The 19,753-nt window shown below is 45.5% G+C and overlaps 1 protein-coding gene across 5 annotated transcripts in view; it reads right to left on the bottom strand.

The window, feature by feature from the left end:
- The window catches only part of cdc42bpab (CDC42 binding protein kinase alpha (DMPK-like) b), a 93,248-nt gene that overhangs the window by 10,388 nt on the left and 63,107 nt on the right, over window positions 1-19,753 (bottom strand). For 4 of the 5 annotated variants that reach the window (XM_029251331.1, XM_029251326.1, XM_018735192.2 and 1 more), the window contains 15 exons: window positions 19,470-19,718; window positions 19,075-19,154; window positions 17,991-18,151; window positions 17,510-17,632; window positions 17,176-17,309; window positions 16,713-16,955; window positions 16,450-16,560; window positions 15,400-15,647; window positions 8,128-8,233; window positions 3,304-3,428; window positions 2,965-3,070; window positions 2,706-2,854; window positions 2,253-2,344; window positions 2,071-2,147; window positions 1,034-1,072 (listed from right to left, as the gene is read on the bottom strand). In XM_029251331.1, the coding sequence (XP_029107164.1) occupies window positions 1,034-1,072; window positions 2,071-2,147; window positions 2,253-2,344; window positions 2,706-2,854; window positions 2,965-3,070; window positions 3,304-3,428; window positions 8,128-8,233; window positions 15,400-15,647; window positions 16,450-16,560; window positions 16,713-16,955; window positions 17,176-17,309; window positions 17,510-17,632; window positions 17,991-18,151; window positions 19,075-19,154; window positions 19,470-19,718 (2,043 nt within the window). The remainder of the gene's footprint in view (window positions 1-1,033; window positions 1,073-2,070; window positions 2,148-2,252; window positions 2,345-2,705; window positions 2,855-2,964; window positions 3,071-3,303; window positions 3,429-8,127; window positions 8,234-15,399; window positions 15,648-16,449; window positions 16,561-16,712; window positions 16,956-17,175; window positions 17,310-17,509; window positions 17,633-17,990; window positions 18,152-19,074; window positions 19,155-19,469; window positions 19,719-19,753) is intronic. The other variant, XM_029251333.1, reaches the window with a different exon arrangement.

Here is a 19,753-nt window from a genome sequence, read left to right as displayed (position 1 = left end):
TTATTCACGATAGTGCTGTATTTCTGAAAATGGCTCTTAACGAAGAAAAAGTTAAAGAAAGTGTTAGCTAAGGTATAGAAGAAAGCAATGCACGCACGCACGAGTAGCTTCGAGTTTAGGTGGGAGGAAAAAAAGTTTGTTGTGTTCAAGGGTAAGGAATGTGGTGAAAGATAATTCTCTTGCATTAGGTTTGTTCAAAATCACATTGCAAACGCAACACAAACCACCACTAAAATGCCATAAAATACATTAAACATTAAGTGAAAGTGCCACAAATACACAACGTTACTTGAAACATCACAGGGATTTTGCAAGAGTGCACTCCAAGGAAACAACGCATTCTTTACTGCAGTCACTTGAAGTATGGAAGCAGACTAAAGAGCTTGCATACAATCATGTTTGTCAGCACACATTGCTGTCTCTTCGACTGGGTGTTACGAACAGTATGAATTGTTTCAGCGTTCCTGTGCTGCTCAGAGAGAAAGCCCAACCAGACTACAAGTGCTTTGTCCAAATACACTGCTCTCAAGTGGAATGCACAGTGACAACTGTGTATGCAGACAAACAGAATAGGCAATGGCAGGACTAGAGCACATTACCATCTCTTCCAGAAATAGGCAAGCTGAGCCACTGCCACTAAACAGAACACAAACATTTGTGAGACGAGCCAGGGCAGAGAAATGATGACAAAAGAGAAGCCAGGCAAGACCAGCACACTTTGTACTGCATCTGAGGTACCCTGTAACAGGATAATTATTTCAAAACAATCTGACATTATCATCTGTATTTTACATTACAGCAACTGGACTGACATTACTGCTACAGAAACCAGTGGGAAGCAGTACTTATAGCGAAGATGCCTTGTACCCGTCCCCTATCTGTAGTCCCATGCAGAGAGATGCTCATCATGCCCAATCATGCAGCACAAGCCCACAGCACCAGCCCAAAGAACACAGGCAAATGTCCAAACACAGCTGTGTGTGTGGACAGTGGCAGGAAAGCAGATCAAAGCCACAATGGAATGGTGTCTTACACGTCTGCCTTTGCTAGGTGCGACACAGGAAGGGGAACGCTTCAAAATGGAGATAGAAAGAAGAGCTGTGTTCAGACAGTTTACTTGGCAAAACGGACAAAAGGACCAGAACTCTGGTGTTATGTCAAGTCATACAACTACAAGAAGTGATGAAAGTGATGAGTACAACAATACAACTAGGCATCAAGGCTGGAACACCAGTAATCATCACCACTTCCCGATGAAAACAAAGGAGCTTTATATCAGAAATTATCTGATTTCCAAGGAAAACCACAGGGTGAAGGTGGATGGGTAGGTGGAGATGCTGAAAATCAAATACGTCATATTGGTAACACCTGCCAGTATTTGTCCCCCAATTCTAAAGGGGTCCCCCAGGGAAAGGGTGTCCTGGCTATTCAAAGCTACAGGGAAGGAATGTCCAGAAATGATAGTACCACTGGCTCACTCACTAATACTAGGAAAGAGGGCCCCACACCCACTACAGCATACCCAATTTCTTTGAACCAACCCATCTAACACAAAGATGTATTAATATTTCATCATCTGTGCTCACCCCCTCTCTTTCAGACAAATGCTAGTTGGTCCAAAATGAAAATACACATTAATAACTTGTGTGAGTTAAATGAGGCTTGGTGTGGGATGGACTCAAACTGACTGCACTGAGAGTAGGGTGTTCACAACCCAACGGAGGTAAACCACTGCCACTAAACTTACGAGACTTATGTCATTGCAAAACTCAATTAAAGACGACAACGAGAAGAGACAATCCTGATGAATCACAAAGCAAAAGCAGCAATTATGTGAAAAAGAAATCATACATAAGGAGGGGAAAATGGCACTGTGGGTGGGATTAAGAATACAGTCTGTTCTGTAGTTTTGTCAACCAGAAAAGTTCTTGCAACAGTAAATTGTAAACTCTGTTTGCAGTGTCTTTGTCATGTGAACGCTGATTTGTGGAGCTGAACTGAAAGCCCTGCATTAAATGTGTCAGTCTGACGGGAGTACGCCAACACAAAAACCGAGTCCTCATAACTTACATCAAACTGATCCAAGGCAGATGTGGGGGCATTCAAGAATGCAAGAAATGAGTTCTGGGAGTCCTGATGTTTCACACCTGCAAAAAACAAGCAGCAATACTGCAAAAAACAACTGGCAATTTGTTAAATTTGTTTATAATTCTTCCTTAATTATTCAACTTCTGCCAACAATGCTCTCTCACCCTTCCCAAAGCGCAGATCTTCCACCTCTTTCTTCAGTCTCTCAATCTCAGACAGCAGGTCCTGGTTCTTGCTCTCAGACTCCTGCAGTTTACTGGGAGAGAAATGTGTGGTTCACATCTCAAAAGAAGATCCTATGCATGCTGCATATTCCAAGTGGCAGGTAGCCTAAAAACACCAGAAGACATCACACCTGCATACTTATAAATATAACTGTAGAGGTAAAATGTGTGCAAGCTTCGGAACTTTGCATAAACTTTGCATGAGTCCCACTTGGACTTCCTCAAAATTAGGGAATTTGTGAGCTGTTGTTTATAACAGCGGAGAAATGAAAATATTCTCATGTGTGCTGCAAATTATAAAAGAGAGCGGCAGTAACAATATTAGAAATAATTGAAGTTATACAGTACAGCTACACTATTTGAAAAACAGCTAGGACTGGAATGAGTGCTGACCATTCTGTGGAGATGCTGGAAGCCTTGACCTTGTTGAGCTCATCCTGGATGGCCTGCTTGGCACGGATCTCAGCATCCAATGCAGACTGCAGCTCCAACCGGGCAGACATGTCCAGCTTGGCGAAGCGCCGCATCTTCCAGGGCATGTCCTGTTTTCCCCGATGGCAGGGAGACATTGCAAAAGAGTCAGAACCTGTGACTAACAGGCAAGCATAAGAGAAAGAAGTAAGCATGCTATTCTAGATAGGCATGGACTCACCGTGGGGCGTGCACCCAGGCTTGAGCTCCTAAGACCCTCCAGCTCCTCAGTCATCTTGGTGGCCAGGGCCTGCAGGTAGCCACGGGCGTCCTTCTCATCACTCACCCTGGGGGAGAGAGCACCCTGGTATGAATACGATTCCCAGCGTGTTCACTTCTCACAGTTAGAGTAGCAGCCCAGTGAGAAAAAAAGCCCAATGAGATACCAAGACAAGAAGAAACAATCTTCACAACTCTTGAAATTCATTACCAGCTAATCAAAAGTGTAAGACATGACTACTAGGAGGCAAAGGGCAGTCCAGTACAATCTCAGGGTCCTGTTTTGGGGAGTTCCACTCACCACTGGATGATCTCTGTGATCTGGGCCTCCCAATGAGCTACACTCTCCTTTTTGTCTGCCAGGTCCCTCATCTCCTCCTCCAGCTGCTTGTTGGTGCTGCTCAGCTTTTCAAACATAGATGTCACCTGGAAATAGAACACAGGAGAATTTGTGGCCTCTTACCTTTTTTGTAAGGGTTTAAAATAAATGTATTTTATCAATGACTGTTACAAAGAAAAAATTATTCAAACTGTTACTTAAGACTTTTTAAGTTCCAACACACAGTACAGCTGTACGTTTCGATACACCCATTCAGGTTACATTACATTTATTCATTTAGCTGGCACTTTTCTTCAAAGTGACTTACAATGTTAACCTACTTACAATTATTTACCCATTTATACAGCTGGGTCATTTTCACTGGAGCAATTTTTTTAGGGTAAGTATCGTTTTCAAGGGTACCAGGGCTGGAGATGGCATTCGAACCTCCAACTACTGGGTAACCACATCACTACCAGCTGCCCCAGAGTCAAAGTTATGAGAGACATTCATTCACATTTACAAGAAACAAATTTGGAATAGTTTCTCTTCAAAGCAAGGAACAAGGGTTATTGTGTAGTATTTAGCTGACATCTTTATCTAAGGCTATTTACGTTGTTAAATATGCTGGATTAAACTAATTAGTTATTTATCTATCTATATAGAAGAACAATGTAACTAGCGTATAAATGCACTAGCACATATGCGCACAGGCAACACTGGCAATCTAGGCTCATTAGTTCACCTGAACCATATGTGATTGAGAGAAAACCGACAAAAACCCAGGGAGCATGTTATTCAAACTTCCTACAAAGTTAGCTGCGACTGAATTCATGTTAAATTGCACAACCCGGTGCTGAAAGGCAGTTTGTTCATTGAGTGGGAATTCACTTTGCTTTCATACATTTCTTTTGTCTTTACAGTTCTCATTTGTTTCTTGAGCATTTATGCATATGGCACACAGGAAAAGAGCAGAATAAGCTCAGGTACACATAAAATATTAATAATAAAAAGCCATGAAGTATTACAGAGTAATTAGTGAAAGGAAAGTGCCATGTTAAACTGTGTTATTACAACCAATTAACTACTGAAGCAATTCTGTCCATTTAAAAAGGATTTGGTTATATTTTAGAATAAATGGGTATCACTTCTTAAGGCTCGGAAAATCATGATTTTTTTAAAATCATTGGAACTATTGGAAATGAAGTCACCAAGTTATGAGAATTAACCTTTCAAAGAGTTTTTCATTAATGCATTACATTCTTAAGGTGGGGAAAACTGTTTCATAACAGGTGATCTGTTTCATTAGTTTTTGTAGCTGGTTTTATAAGGCTATAAAGATTCACTGTGACAGAGCAGTGTGTACTGTATAGTGTCATTTTACCAGTGTACACAATTGATAAGGTAATGTGTGCAAGTCCTCGTGTCTACTGATGTTCATGTCTTACATAGAAGATGATTTCTTTACTTCAACAGACCCTTTAAGAAAGTACCTGTTACAACACTACACTAATGGAGACCATGGAGACTCACACACATCTGAAACCACTTGTCCCATGCAGGGTCACAGGGAGCCAGAGCCTAACCTGGCAGCACAGGGCGTAAGGCTGGAGGGGGAGGGGACACACCCAGGACAGGACACCAGTCAGTTGCAAGGCACCCCAAGCAGGACTCGAACCCCAGACCCACCGGAGAGCAGGACTCGGTCCAACCCACTGCACCACCGCGCCCCCTACTATGGAGACTCAGATCAACTCAAATACTTTTGTTTTGCAAGACTAAGAAGTTCACTTTTCCATTTGCTGGAAATGCTTTGTATTTTTCCAACACCCAATGCCATCAGTTCTCCCCATTACCAATGATTTCACTGTCCAGAACAGTAAAACTTGAGCAATGTATTTGTCAAAACCAGTGTGGATTTATGGCTGCTTTCAAGAAACAAGACACTAAATTTTCCACAAGCACCTTGTGTAAACAGAAAAATAATTAGTAAACTTAAAGATAAATGTCAAAAAACATCATGCCTGAAACAAATTACAGGACCGAAAATGAATGTCTTCTGTACTGATTTGACAGAAGACTCAGAACATCTATGCAGGCTGCAGATACTGACTTGGCATTCATCTCCCTCTTCACAGATTAATGACAATATCTGGTATAAATCACAGGCTTTAAAGGCCCCCTATTTGTTTAGTTTTCTGTCCATTGTCCTGTTTGCAGGCTGTGAAGGGGGATGAGATGAGGCACATTGAGGGTGGTCCTTTTCTAATAAAGATACCTCACATGCACCAGAATGGGGTGACAGTAGAAAAGGGGGTTCTCAGACTTGACCAATCTGTTACATATGTAATGACATGCAAATCTGAGGGGTGAAGAGTGTGCTTAATTACATGCCCAAAACACAGTGGATAAGAGAATGGAAAGAATAAAATCAACTGGCAAAGAGCTGTTGTCAAAAGAATGCAGAAATCTACTAGACAAACAAATCAGCTTATGAGTACAGACAAAATGGACAGTCATTTAAAGCAGCTACCAAACTTATTAAGATGAATCAACACGGACTTTTGCAATTCTTCCTAAAATTCTTGCAGAGTGCAAGGGGTAGCCAGGATAAGTGCCATCTAATTCAACTCGACTTATGGCAATCACTTGTGTGGTTCTCATCGTAAGGGAGGGTAGGGAAAGTGGTTTACCACTGCCGTCTTCTGTGCATGTCTTTGAACTGTGGGAAGAAACTCACAAAGACACACCCTGAGCCAGATTCAAACCTACTATGTCTAAAAGCAGAGCTCACAGACTGTGAGGGACAAACACTACCTGGTGCACCATCATGCTATGGAGCACATGCTTTGGGTGTTGCTAGAAGGATAACTGAGTTCCAATGTTGTGGTCTTATTCTGGTTTGTCACTTTGTATTTAAACATTTTGCTTGTTTAATCTACCCATACTCAGTGTTAAATTCCCCATAAAATCTACTGTTGCTTTTTCTCAGTTTTGTCAATAAAATTAAACCATAACATTCATGAACCCGGCATCTGACTTTAAAAAACAAAGCTGTTCAATAAACTGACAGGAGAAGTAATAACCCCCCACCCCCCCACCACCGAAGACACAGTCAGTGAAGGATTGCCAGATTGACTGTTTTCCACATCAATGCAGGGAATCTGGCATTTGGTTAATACATCTTTGTGTCAGTGCCAAGAAGTGCATTGAGTTCTTTTGTTTTAAAGAAGAGCTTTGTTACAGAGAAGCAAGATCTTGGTTCCACTACTTTGCATAACATGCCAGACGTAAGGATTCTTTGGAACCATAGCAAACTTCAGAATATCAATAGAACTCAATTAATTCCTTTAATCCATTTCTGGGGCTATGCACACAAACAAAACAATGCAGGAGAACAACTGGGTCAAACCTCAGCTGGGCCAAAGAACTGAAGCTAAAGTTAACTAAAATGACAAAAAGCAACTTTTCTACCAATCTACAACTCCCTATCCAGGCCTGAATCATTTTACAGCAGGCTATGGACAAGACGTCCAATCCTGGAAAGACAAGGCTTCTGGATCTTATTTTAATGCTGAACATTTTTCACTTTGTGCTCACATGTTGTTTATTCTGCACCACAACTGTGCAATGCTCACTTGTCAATAAGTAGAGGACAAAAAAGGGGAAGTCAAAAAAGAATCTGCTCTTTCAAAGACGCCAAAGCCTTCCACAGACGTATTGCCTTAGGAGCTTCTATCTCTCCATCGTAATTGTCCTCTTTCCAAGGTCAATAGTCTTCTTTCCAAATGGTCATTCCATTCATGTGCGTAAGAGTCTAGGGCCTGCCTTAGTGAGCGGTTCTTGCCAGTGATGTCAGAGTGTCTTGCCAAAGGACAGGAGTTGAAAAGTGGGCGGGCAAGGTGAGCAATGTGACTCTAAAGGGGTCTACTGGGGGTCAGAACACCACGCCCCCATTCTGAACCAGGGGTCCCCTTTTTGGCTTCAAAGCCTGATTGCTCAAGCCTTGGAATGCTACTGCCTGTTCTCTCCTTTCCATGCGGGCTCCAGATCCAAGGTTTGTGGCTTTCTCTGACTGCTTTGGAGAGTTTAGAGGGGTGTGTGAGTGCATACATTACAGAAGAAGCCTCAAAGCACTGCACAATGGTGCTTACTCTTACCATTAACAACCTGCCACAAAAACTAAAAAAAATAGTCAACCACCCCAAAGACTGTAAATCCTTGATGACCCCCCACTTTTACAGTCTGGAATCACTTAATGTTGCTCTGTGCTTGTTGCTGAGCTGCTGAATGCACCTCTAATGGATTCAACTGCTAGGAAGATGTATCTTTGTTCACTCATCATAAAACAGCACATAAAATCCTTTCTCATATGTGCTAGTCATGGAGCTATGTACTTAAATGGCAGGATGTGTGCTGCAGCACAACTGTTTAACAGTGAATTCTTCATTATCTCAGCATCTTTAGTGGAAGCTGGAGTTGCTGTGTTTCGATAAGTGGCTTGTGCAACATGCTAAGCTGATAAAAATCTACTAGTATTCAAGAGAGGGCTGCAAAAACCCACCAACCTATTTGTATCTCACTTCTGTGAAAAATTGGTGGTATCAGACAAGCTGTGTTTCAGTAAGTGCGTGTCACATTGCCTGTCATTGCATGTTTTGAAATGCACTTTTGTTTCCTCTAAATTGTACATCACTTTGGAGAAAAGTGTTAACTGTTAGATGAATACAAATTAGGTAATGTAATGCAAATGAAAAAACATTTTTGTACTGTTGGAGTGAGTCTATGTTGAATGGAGAGACTCACCTTCTCCAGCTCACAGGAGAGCTTCCTGTTTTCCTCTGACAGCAGGATCTTCTCCCTTTCATATTTCTGCTTGTATTCCGTTTCAAACTCCTCCCGCTCGCTCTGACTGCACAAAACACATTAACAAAAGCCTGTCACATGCAATGCTAACATTTCAGCATATAGCAAAAATAAAAACAATATTCTATTGCGTTATATCAAATAACTGACTTTTCGCAGTCCTATACTAGTTGCGAGGGGGGTGGGGTGGCACAGTGAGTTTGGCAAAGTTCTGCTCCCTGGCGGGTCTGGGGTTTGAGTCCCACTTGGTGTGCCTTGCAACGAACTGGAGTCCTGTCTGGGGTGTGTCCCCTCCCCCTCCAGCACCCTGTGCAGGCGGGTTAGGCTCTGGTTTACTGCGACCCCACTTGGGACAAACGGTTTCACTCTGTGTGTGTGTGTGTGTGTGTGTGCATGTACTAGTTGCAGAATGTCACCTATTTCTATGCTCTATTTTTATCAGCATATATCATACTGAGCTGATTGATATAAAATTGTGTAAAGTGATGATGATAAAGTTTGATCATCTACAGTATGCAACAGTGCCCAAAGGCAATTATACTCATCACTGACATACAATATCTGCCCTTAAACTACCGCAATAACTGACGTTAAGGGTCTTGCTTATCCCTCCAATTTTTGCTTTTAGTGTAATTTCAGTGGCACGCCTCCAGTCAGCGGACAATCAGCGACACCTGCTGCTGGTTCAGGGAACACCACATAAAAGAGATGCCCCGAAGGTGCCTCGATGCGACACCTCATAGATGTGTCACTGCAGCATTTTCTCCTCGCTTTTTCTGGTCTGAGTCTTCTGGTATTGTTCTTTGGTTTGTTTTGTGGATTTTGCTCTTTGTCTTCTCCCTTCAACGACGTTTGCCAATCGCTTGACCTCGGACCATCCCCTGACCATTTTTGTGCCAAATCCCAGAAAAAAAAGAAAACCAGAGCCCACACTTGTGTCTGTCCTCTGTTCTGGATCCCAACGTGACAGGAGGTTCCGCCACTACAGATGCAGCAGAGCTCAGGCACCTGCGACACACGGTTTTGACGCAAGGCGCCTGGATAGGAGCCCAGGACCAGTCACTGAAATGGACTGAGGACACACTCCATTGGCTGCTCGCTGCTCTCAAGGACAGCAGGCTCATCCATGCCACTGAAGGCCCCGTGGAGCTGGATGCTATTCCTCATGAGGTTCCTAGCGCAACTCCCCCGGAAACCCCCGGACCAGAAACCCAACCGGCCACTCCAGCAAGGTTTGATGGTTTGCCTGATAACTGCTGGGCATTTTTTATGCAATGTGAGCTGGTGTTCGTGAGCTCACCACAAATGTATCAGGCAGATGAACCCAAGACAGATTTTGTGTTATTCCTCCTCACTGATCCGGCGCGGCGATATGCCACCGCCGCCCGCTCTACCTGCACTCGGATGTTGTATCCGGCGTTTCGGAAAAAGTTTGAAGCGGTCTTAGATCACTCATTCTCCACCAAAGCTGCTGGAGACTGATTCCTATGAATCCGGCAGGGCAACCGTTCGGTGGTGGACTATGCCCTGGAGTTCCAGACGCTCGTCAAACAGAGCAGCTGGGATGATGTCACCCTACTGGCCACCTTCTGGAACGGTCTCCAGCCACACCTTCAAACAAAGCTGATCTACAGGGGAGAAGAGTGGACCTTGGACCGTTTTATCGAAACTGCTGTGGCAGTGGACAACTTAGCCCGTGAGAGGGCTCCATGGTGGTGGGCGGCGGTTCCCCGTCCCTTTCCCTGGAGGAAGACCTGGAGCCCATGCAGATCGGGCAAGGGTGCCTGACCCCAGATGAACAAAGACGCCGTCTCCAGGACCACCTGTGCTTGTTCTGCGGGGAGCCAAGGCATTTCCAGTCCTCGTGCCCCGTACACTCTTCCCGAGGAACCCGACAGGACCAACAGGTTAGTCCCTCTCGTCCTTCTGGGCAGCTCACGGTACCCATTAGCCTAGCATGGCCCGGGGGAGTGTTACAGGCCAGGGCTTAGGTGGATTCTGGGGCCACAGGTGTTTTATGGATAAGGGTTTTGCACGAGTTAACCATATCCCTGGCAAGGACTGTGACGTCAGATTATGGGTCAGCATGCTTGACGGGCAGTCTCTGGGGCCGGGAGGGGTAGATTTCTGCACCCATGTTCTCCGCATGTCTGTGGGGGTCCTCCAGCAGGAGGACATCGACTTCTTCCTTATTAGGGCCCCTGACACTCCAGTGATTTTGGGCTTTCCCTGGCTCGCTCGACATGACCCGCTGTTCTGGTGGAGCACTGCGGAGCTTGTCGCCGGGGGTGTGGACTGTGCTCGTTCATGTCTGCACTCGCCCTGTCGCGCTACGTCTGTGGAAGGAATTGAGGGGGCCCCGCAGGCAGAGATCCCTCCGGAGTATCAGGACCAACGGGAGGTCTTCAGCAAAGCCCGCGCCGCTGAGCTACCACCACACCGCCCGTGGGATTGTGCCAAAGATCTTCTGCCTGGGATCACTTCTCCTAGTAGCTGCATCTACCCCTGTCCCTTCCAGAGCAGAAGGCAATGAAAGAATACATCTCTGAGGCCCTGGCAGCAGGAATCATCCGACCTTCGACATCTCCGGTGTCTGCTGGCTTCTTCTTTATAGAAAAGAAAGACAGCAGTTTGAGGCCTTGTAGAGATTACCGGGGTCTGAATGCCATCAGAGTACGATATCCTCTTCCTCTGCCACTAATCACTTCTGCCTTAGAATGGGTACATGGGGCGACTATTTTTACCAAGTTAGACCTCCGGAGTGCCTATAATCTTATTCAAATCAGGAAAGGAGATGAGTGGAAGATGGCCTTCAGCATCACACAAGGGCATTATGAGTACCTGGTAATGCCTTTTGGCCTGTCCAAAGCCCTCTCTGTATTCCAGGCCTTTGTGAATCATGTGCTGGGAGATCTGGTTAATGAATACGTACTAGAGTACCTGGATGATATCCTCATCTTTTCCAGGACTAAGGAGCAGCATGTCTAGCAGATCCGAATCATGCTCGACCGGTTGTTGCAGAATCGCCTGTTACAAAGGGGGAGAAGTGTTTGCTTCATCAGCCCCAAGCATCGTTCCTTGGGTACATGGACCCTGGTAAGGTTCAAGTAGTGCTGGACTGGCCCCGACCCACCACAGTAAAGGCCCTTCAATGCTTTCTGGGTTTTGCAAATTTTTATTTTAGGTTCATCCATGGGTAGAGTATCATCGCAGCCCCCTTCACTGCACTGACAGCAAGCAAGACCATCCGCCCGCGATGGACAGAAGAGGCTGATCAAGCCTTCCGGGAGCTGCAAGCCAGGTTCACCTCAGCCCCAGTGCTCAAACACCTTGACCCCTCTCTGTCTTTTGTCGTGTAGGTGGACACTTCCCAAGGTAGGGGAGGTTCTTTCTCAGCAGCAGGGAAATCCCCCAAAGATGTATCCCTGTGCCTACTTTTCCTGTAAATTGACCCCTGCGGAAAGAAATTATGACATCAGCAATCGCAAGCTACTGGCAATCAAGCTTGTGCTGGAAGAGTGGCAGCACTGGCTGGAGGGCGCCGTCCATCCCTTCCTGGCGTTGACCGACCACCAAAGCCTTGAGTACCTCAGACAAGCGCGCTGACTTAGTCCCCAACAGGCACGGTGGGCCCTTTTTTTCACCCATTTGTGTGTCACGGTGTCGTATTGCCCCGGTTCCAAGGACACAAAGGCCGCTGCTCTGTCCCGCATTCATGACCCAGACCCCCCGACAGATGCCCTGGAGCTGATCCTGCCCAGTCATCAGGTAGTGGCGCTGGTCCAATGGCAATTCTTCTGGGAGCTACATGATGTTCAGGCAGCCAAAGCTGAACCACCAGGAAAACTTGCAGGTAAGAAGTATGTACCAATTGACATGAGGCCCTTCTTGATGCAGTGGGCCCATGACTCCCTGGCGGCCAGACACCCGAGGGTCCATAGGTCTCTCTCTCTCCTGCATGGACGGTTCTGGTGGACCGCCATAGTGGATGACGTCCGCGAATACATAGAGGCCTGCTCCACCTGTGCCCAGTCTAAAACTCCAACCCTGAAACCAGGCGGACTCCTGGAACCTCTACCAGTGCCCTCCCGTCCATGGTCCCATGTCGCAGTTGACTTCTAAGTGGACTTTCCCCTGTCCGACGGCAAAAACCACCATCCTCACCTTGGTGGATAGATTCTCTAAGGCCTGTCGACTGGTACCCCTTCCCAAGTTGCCAACCGCATGGGAAACAGCGGAGGTCCTGTACCAGCAGGTCTTTCAACTGTTTGGATTGCCCGAGGACATTGTGTCAGAGAGGGGACCCCAGATCACCTCCCAGGTATGGAAGGCCTATTGGAACAAACTGGGAGTACAGGTGAGCCTTACATTGGGTTATCACCGCCAAGCCAAGGGCCATGTTGAGAGGTTGCAGCAGGACATTTTCAAGTACCTCCAGTCCTACAGTGCTCAAAAACAACACCAGTGGGCCCGGTTCCTGCCTTGGGTGGAGTATGCGCATAATGCCTTGTCTCACTTCTCCACAGGAATCTCCCCTTTCCAGCGCATCCTAGGGTATCAGCTGACTCTATTCCCTTGGCAGTCCGCTTCAAGTCAGGTGCTGGCGATGGAAGACTGGTACAAAGAAAGCAGCGAGATCTGGCGCTCAGTACGAAACCACCTCTGGAGTAACACAAAAAGGTACAAAAAGCAGGCAGACCAGCACTGTCGTACCCTGTCTTTCCAGCCCGGGCAACGAGTTTGGCTATCACCCGCGATCTGAAAACGAAGTTCCCATCCAGGAAGCTCAAGCACCTCGCTTCTTCAACCGTCTCCCAGCGATGTTCTTCTCTCGCCGATCCAGGTAGATAGCCTGGATCGAAAAGCCTTGTTGGATTCCAGGCGTCGGGATCGGACAATGCAGTATCAGGTGGACTGGAAGGGGTACTGATTGATTCCTTCAACAGGGACTACCCAGACCCCCCGGCACCGCGTCCGGGGTCACCCCCCAGTTCGAGGTAGAGCGGCTGGAGCTGCCCGTATGGGGGGGTGGGGTACTGTCATGCCTACAATCAGTGGACGATCAGCGACACCTGCGGCCGGTTCAGAGAACACTACATAAAAGAGGCACCCCGGAAGCACCTCGTTGAGGAACCTCGTACATTTGTCACCGCAGTGCTTTCCCCTCGCTTTTTCCGATCTGGTTCTTCTGGTATTGTTCTTTGGTCTGTTTTGTGGATTTTGCCCTTTGTCTTCTCCCTTCAACGATGTTTGCCAATCACTCGACTTGGACCATCCCCTGACCATTCTTGTGCCAAATCTCAGAAATAAAGAAAACCACAGTCCGGACCATCCCCTGACCATTCTTGTGCCAAATCCCAGAAATAAAGAAAACCACAGTCCGGACCATCCCCTGACCATTCTTGTGCCAAATCCCAGAAATAAAGAAAACCACAGTCCGGACCATCCCCTGACCATTCTTGTGCCAAATCCCAGAAATAAAGAAAACCACAGTCCGCACTTGTGTCCATCCTCTGGTCCGGATCCCATCATGACACTCAGACATTAGCAGAAATAGATTAGCAGAAAGTGTTTAAAGAGTTCATTCAATTAATCTGTATCAGGATTCTATGAAATCAATCATGGCATACTTTCTCAAAGATTGTAATACAGCGACAGGTATCAATGGAAAGGGCCATAACAACAGACAAAAGAAGACTTCACGTCTAAAGTGCCAACAGTAAAATTCTATCAATTATTATATTAAGTAAACATCTAAATATCAGCTATGGGTATTAGTTTATTAGGGGCAGCCTGTAGAGTAGTGGTTAGAGTTGCTACCTTTGGACCCGCAGGTTGAAATCTCACCTCCAGCTGTAGTACTCTTAAAAGATTTATCCTAAATTGCTCCAGTAAAATTACCCAGATATAGAAATTTTTAAACAACTTAAGTAGCTTAACATTATAGGATGCTTTGGAGAAAAGTGTCAGTTAAATGAATAAATATCAAGTGCTTCAGGGAAGGGGGTGTGGTTGCGCAGCGGGTTTGACTGGGTCCTGCTCTCCGGTGGGTCTGGGGTTCAAGTCCCGCTTGGGGTGCTTTGTGATGAACTGGAGTCCCGTCTTGGGTGTGTCCCCTCCCCCTCCAGTCTTGCACCCTGTGTTGCCAGGTTAGGCTCCGGTTTGCCGCGACCTCACTTGGGACAAGCGGTTTCAGACAGTGTGTGTTTTTCATGGAAACATTGACAAAACTGCTAATCCGTTATTAATAATGACATAATCCATACCACACTTGAATGGATTTCAAGATTCCACTGTTGGCATCCAGCTCCTAAGTTAACAAATTATTTTGCACTGGAAACGGTATATAGTCTGAAGTACTGTATTTATTAAAGTTTCACGGGCTACACTTATTATTTAGTCCTGCTGCTAATTCCACATCTATCCTCACGTTACTTGAATGTCATACACACACACACATTTTCTGAACCGCTTGTTCCATACGGGGTCACGGGTAACCGGAGCCTAACCCGGCAACACAGGGCGTAAGGCCGGAGGGGGAGGGGACACACCCAGGACGGGACGCCAGTCCGTCGCAAGGCACCCCAAGCGGGACTCGAACCCCAGACCCACCGGAGAGCAGGACTGTGGTTCAACCCACTGCGCCACCGCACCCCTCGAATGTCATACACATTCCTGTAAATAATTGTACTGTTTTAACAGTATTCATTCAATTTCATTTAAACTTTGTTACTTTATACTCTACTACTTTAATGTTGTTCTCTTATGCTAAATGTGCCTCAATAAGCATCCACTGTGTCAGATTCCTTTTATGTGCCAATGTTACCTGACCAAAAACTGCTCTTATCTTACAACAAACTGACAAGTGTCAGCGGGGAAAAAACAAGGGTGCGGTAAATAAAAAACACAAAGCTTTTTGAGAATATAAATCAGCACCACTCCATTGTTCCTACAAAAAAAAATAAGTCTTGCAGAAACAACTCAGACTGTGCAGCATTCTTAAGTACTCAAAGGTCTCGCTGAGATGTTTTACACATCATTTATATAGTCGCTTTTTATACCAAACCTCCAAATCAGACAAAGCCACAATTACAAACCTTTAATGACTCTGTCTGGGCAGTGGGGGAAGAATATGTGTAATAAAATACTGTTCTTATTGGCCTAGTTGATGAGACCTTTGCTGAAAGCTCAAAGGTGGAATGACAATCCCACCTCTCACGGCGTGTCTTCTCCAGCTTGTCCTTGAGCACCAGGATCTCCTTGCGGAGCGCCAGTTGCTGGGCCTCAGCATCACGCAACTCCTTCCTTAGTCCTTTGAGCTCGCCGGCATGCAGCAGCTCCCTCCGTGACAGTTCCTCTTCATAGAACACCGCCTTCTTCTCCAGCTCTGCCCTCAGCTTGCTTAGCTCCTGGTGCTGCTCAGAAGTCCCCATGCCCAGTGAACGACCTGCCTGCTTCTGCTGTGTACCCCCCCATGGGAAGAGAAACACATTTTGCAGCGGTAAATTACTTCAGATAGCAACCCAGTCTTGGCTTGATTAACTTCAAAAATGTTAAACTAGTCCTTTATACAGCTGGATGTTTTTTCAAGTAAGAGACCAAGGATTCTCCTGGGTCTTAAACTAAAGGCATTAGAATGACAAATACAGTATCTGACAGTTTAATGACAAATACCTGCTGTTCCAACTCACAGCGCATCAGAGAGTTCTGTTGCTCTTTGTGTGCATGCATGTCTTAGTGTAAAAGTTTTGTTGCCCATATGAAGTTCAAGACTCTGGTTATGACTTATAGGACAGTCAAAGGATTGGCACCAGTACCTACAGGGACTAATCTCTCAGTAAAGCCCTCCACCTCTGGCCACCTAATGGACCTACACATGAGAGGTCCAAAATCAAGTAAAATCCAAAGTTCATAGGTGCTCAGTTTTTTTTTTGGCTCTAATGTCAATGTGCCCTTTACAACAAATGAATCCTTTCCAGCATCCAAGAAAAAGTTTCTAAAAGTATCCCATCTGCAAACACTATTCCTTGACTGCATTACCCCGTCAGTCAAAATCACTTATGCATTTCCTATCAGGTACAATTCTATAGGTAGCTACTTTTCTACAATGTATCAGCAAAAACTGTAATATCAGACAAACTGTGCTTTGACAGTCACACGTCTGCATCTAAAACTGTTTTAAAAGGCACTCTTGTAGACCCTGAGTGGTATGCCACTTTTGGGTAAAGCCTCTGATACAATGAATAACTGTAAATGCCTTACCTTGAGTCCCTCCAACTCATCCTCGAGCTGCCTGCTATATTGTTCACTACGCTCCCTCAACTTCCGCTCCTTCTGCGCCTCTGCTGCACGTTCTTCTGCCTGTACCTCCAGCTGAGGCAAAAATGGAGTAGAAAGAGTTAGTATATTTATTTTATAAATAAATGAATGTTAATCTTATATTTATACAAACACAGAGAGAAGACAACAAAAGATAAGGCCAGGCAGCAAAAAGAGAGCACTCCATGCAGAAGACCCATCCCTACCTCCTTCTTCGCTCTCTCCACCTTGCGCACCTCCAAGCGTAGTGCCTCAACTTTCTGCGAGACCCCTTCCATCTCCTCCTCTTTGTCACGAAGTTGACGGGTGAGGCGTTGCTTGTGCGAGCGCAGCTCCGTCACACGCTGGTTCATCTCAGAAAACTCCTGCATGGCCGCTTTCTTCTGGCTCTGTGCCTCCTTCAGCTCCTTAGTCTGGGCCTTGAGTTTCTCATTGGCCTCCAGCACCTCCTGGAGGATCACAGGTCCAGACAACAGAGAAGATCATGATAAACATCTGCACAGTTCAGGCATTCTCCACTAATTCTGCAGCCAACAGTTTTACATCTGGGATCAGTTTCCTCAGGAGAGGAAACAAACTAAAACCATCAGGTTTGGATGTGGTTACGATGTTATCTTTCTCCTACAGCACCCAGAGACAATGAAAAGCCAACCAGACTATGCATGCTACCTTCTGCATGTCATCTTTCTCCTGCTTCGTGCTTTTCAATTGCTTCTCCAGAGACTTGACGAGCTTGGAGGAGTCCTCCAGGTCCCTTTGTGCGATGCTGGCTTGCTCCAGCTGCTGCTCCAGCTGACCAGACTCTAACATGCACAGATACACAAAGGAATAACTCATTTCATTCATCTGTGTGTTATTTTCGGTCTTTTCAAGGCATTGTAGATTATGGCTTAATTTAGACAGAGAGCAATAAAATCTGCAGTCATGATGCTCCATTTTTCAACTGTATACAAAGATATATAATGTAAAAAAAAAACATGACTGTAAAAATGTGATAGTTTACCTGCTATCTGCTTCTTTAGCTTCTCAATTTCCTCCTTAAGGCTTCGAACTTCCACCTCTTTACTGGCTGGAACAGGTCCGTCTGTACTGGGGTACTGGAGCGCCTGCACGGTCTGTGTGGACTCTGATGTGCAGTATGCGATGGATAAAAGTGAGTAGCAGAAAACATCCAACAAAATAGGGAGCTACAATACTTTAAGACTAACTTAAGTGCTACTTAACTGCAGTTCTGGGTATGACCCCATGCTAACTGTAGCCCTGGGTGCCACACCTATTGCTTGGTGCTATGGTATACAAACAGCTATTAAACTGCAGCTCTGGAAGCAATACTATGGTACCAGGAACTGAAATGCAGCTCTAGACTATGCTAATGAATGTAGAAGATTTTAGTAGAGACTTCGGTACAGCACACAGTACTTTATACTATGCTAACAGTATGCTAGTAGCTGATGAAGTATATCCCTGGGCACCGAGCTGGTCACCTTGCAGCTTTCGACTTAGTTCCAACTTTTCTTGTTCCAGCCGCCGTATTCGGCGCTCGTATGCCTCCGTCGCTAGACTCTCTTCCAGGCTTCGCTGTAGCCGCACATCCATCTGAGCAGGCCCTGCTGACTCGCGCAAACAGCCTCGATCCGATAATGTGCTAGAGCAAATAAAGTACAGACATGGTGGAAAGAAGCAGCCATTACTAAGTGGTAACAGAAAGTAGTACCTAAAATCAAGAAAAATCATATTTAACCTTGAAAACATGATAGAAAGGTCACTATCAGGTAACTTCTCCAAGTTACAAGATCTATTCAACTCAAAACATACTTTGTAGTTGCAATGTCTCAGTTCCACAAAACAACACAATGATTATTACAAAAACAGAACCTAGGCAAAAAAGTGAGGAACGGGTGAGTGACAAGACTGAGAAAAATAAAGATTTCTTCCACTAGAATGGAGTGACATGCTCAAATGATTAACGGGAGATGCATCCTGAGGCCTTCATTCCCAGAGATCAGTACCACAGAAGCATCTCAAATTTTTGTATGATTTCCTTCTCATTTAGACTTCACTGGAAAAAGCTGTAAAAGTGATTATAGGATACTGTGGAGCACACATGCAGAGACCATGCGCACACACACACACGACCCCCTCAAGATGTGTTCTTTAAATGAACCTACTGAAGAAGAATAAAGCCCCAAAAACTCTTAGCTCTACAGCAGCTTCCATTCCCTCCATGTTACAGTGCAGTACAAAGCATGGAGATGTTAAGGCTGGCTAGTCCACTGGATCACTTGGGGAATATGGGAAAGGCATGGAAGCTGGTTAATTACCAGTCCAAGAACAACTGGAGAACAGACTCCATACACATCTAATTCAGATGGAATGATTGTGCTACGAGAATGTGTGTGGAAACTGTTAGGAAACCACTGACAATACTGACTTCAGGAATTGAACATTTGTTGAGCATTGTGGATGAAAGCCCTTGCTGAACAAAAACATCTTGCCAACAGAAACAGTTGTTGAGGGAAGTCTGTGACAAATAATAAGCAGTTTCCAGCAGAACCAGCACCCACTCACCAACTGCTTGTGTAGGTGAATCCCACAAAGGGTAAGTGGTGTCCAGAGAAGGCAGTGTGAGAGGGAGGTGGCATGGTTTCCTGGGAAGAATAAAACAGTCTTATTTTCCTAGCCACGACTGTCTGCAAAGCAGCTGTATTTGGTTCCTGGGAGTTGTTGAGTCTTCTAGTACATACACAAGAAGTATACTAACCAGTCAGATTTATCTACTACAAGCACTGTACAGTAAGGGAAATGATACTAGTTCAGGTGGTTAACACAATCTGTGACAAAATGAGCATCATCCTAACATCATGGGATATGCATGAACACAAAGTGTAAATGCTCAAATTACCCAGAGCATGCATGATAGTATAAAAAAGTAATCCCAACAGCAGACAGGAGGCATGACGTACAGAGTTCTTAAGGCAGTCGTCATCCACATCAAAGTTGGACGTGTCTGTGGGGCTGCTGACTTCAGGGATGTAGGGTGCTTCACAACTGCGGATGTTGTCCCAGTCGATGCCCACAAAGAAAGGATGTTGCTTGAAGTCCTCGATACCACTCTGACCGAGCCGATGCTCCCGAGAGCAGATCAGGCGGCGGATCAGGTCTTTCGCGTTCTCTGAGACGTCGGTCACATGGGAAGGGAACTGAAAGCGTTCCTGTGGGGGTTTGGACTTGTAACTTAAAGGCTACC

Source organism: Scleropages formosus, chromosome 1, assembly GCF_900964775.1.
Source record: "Scleropages formosus chromosome 1, fSclFor1.1, whole genome shotgun sequence".
Lineage (NCBI taxonomy): Eukaryota > Metazoa > Chordata > Actinopteri > Osteoglossiformes > Osteoglossidae > Scleropages > Scleropages formosus.
The sequence above is the reverse complement of the archived record's forward strand: the minus strand, read 5'-3'. Positions and strand labels throughout refer to the sequence as shown.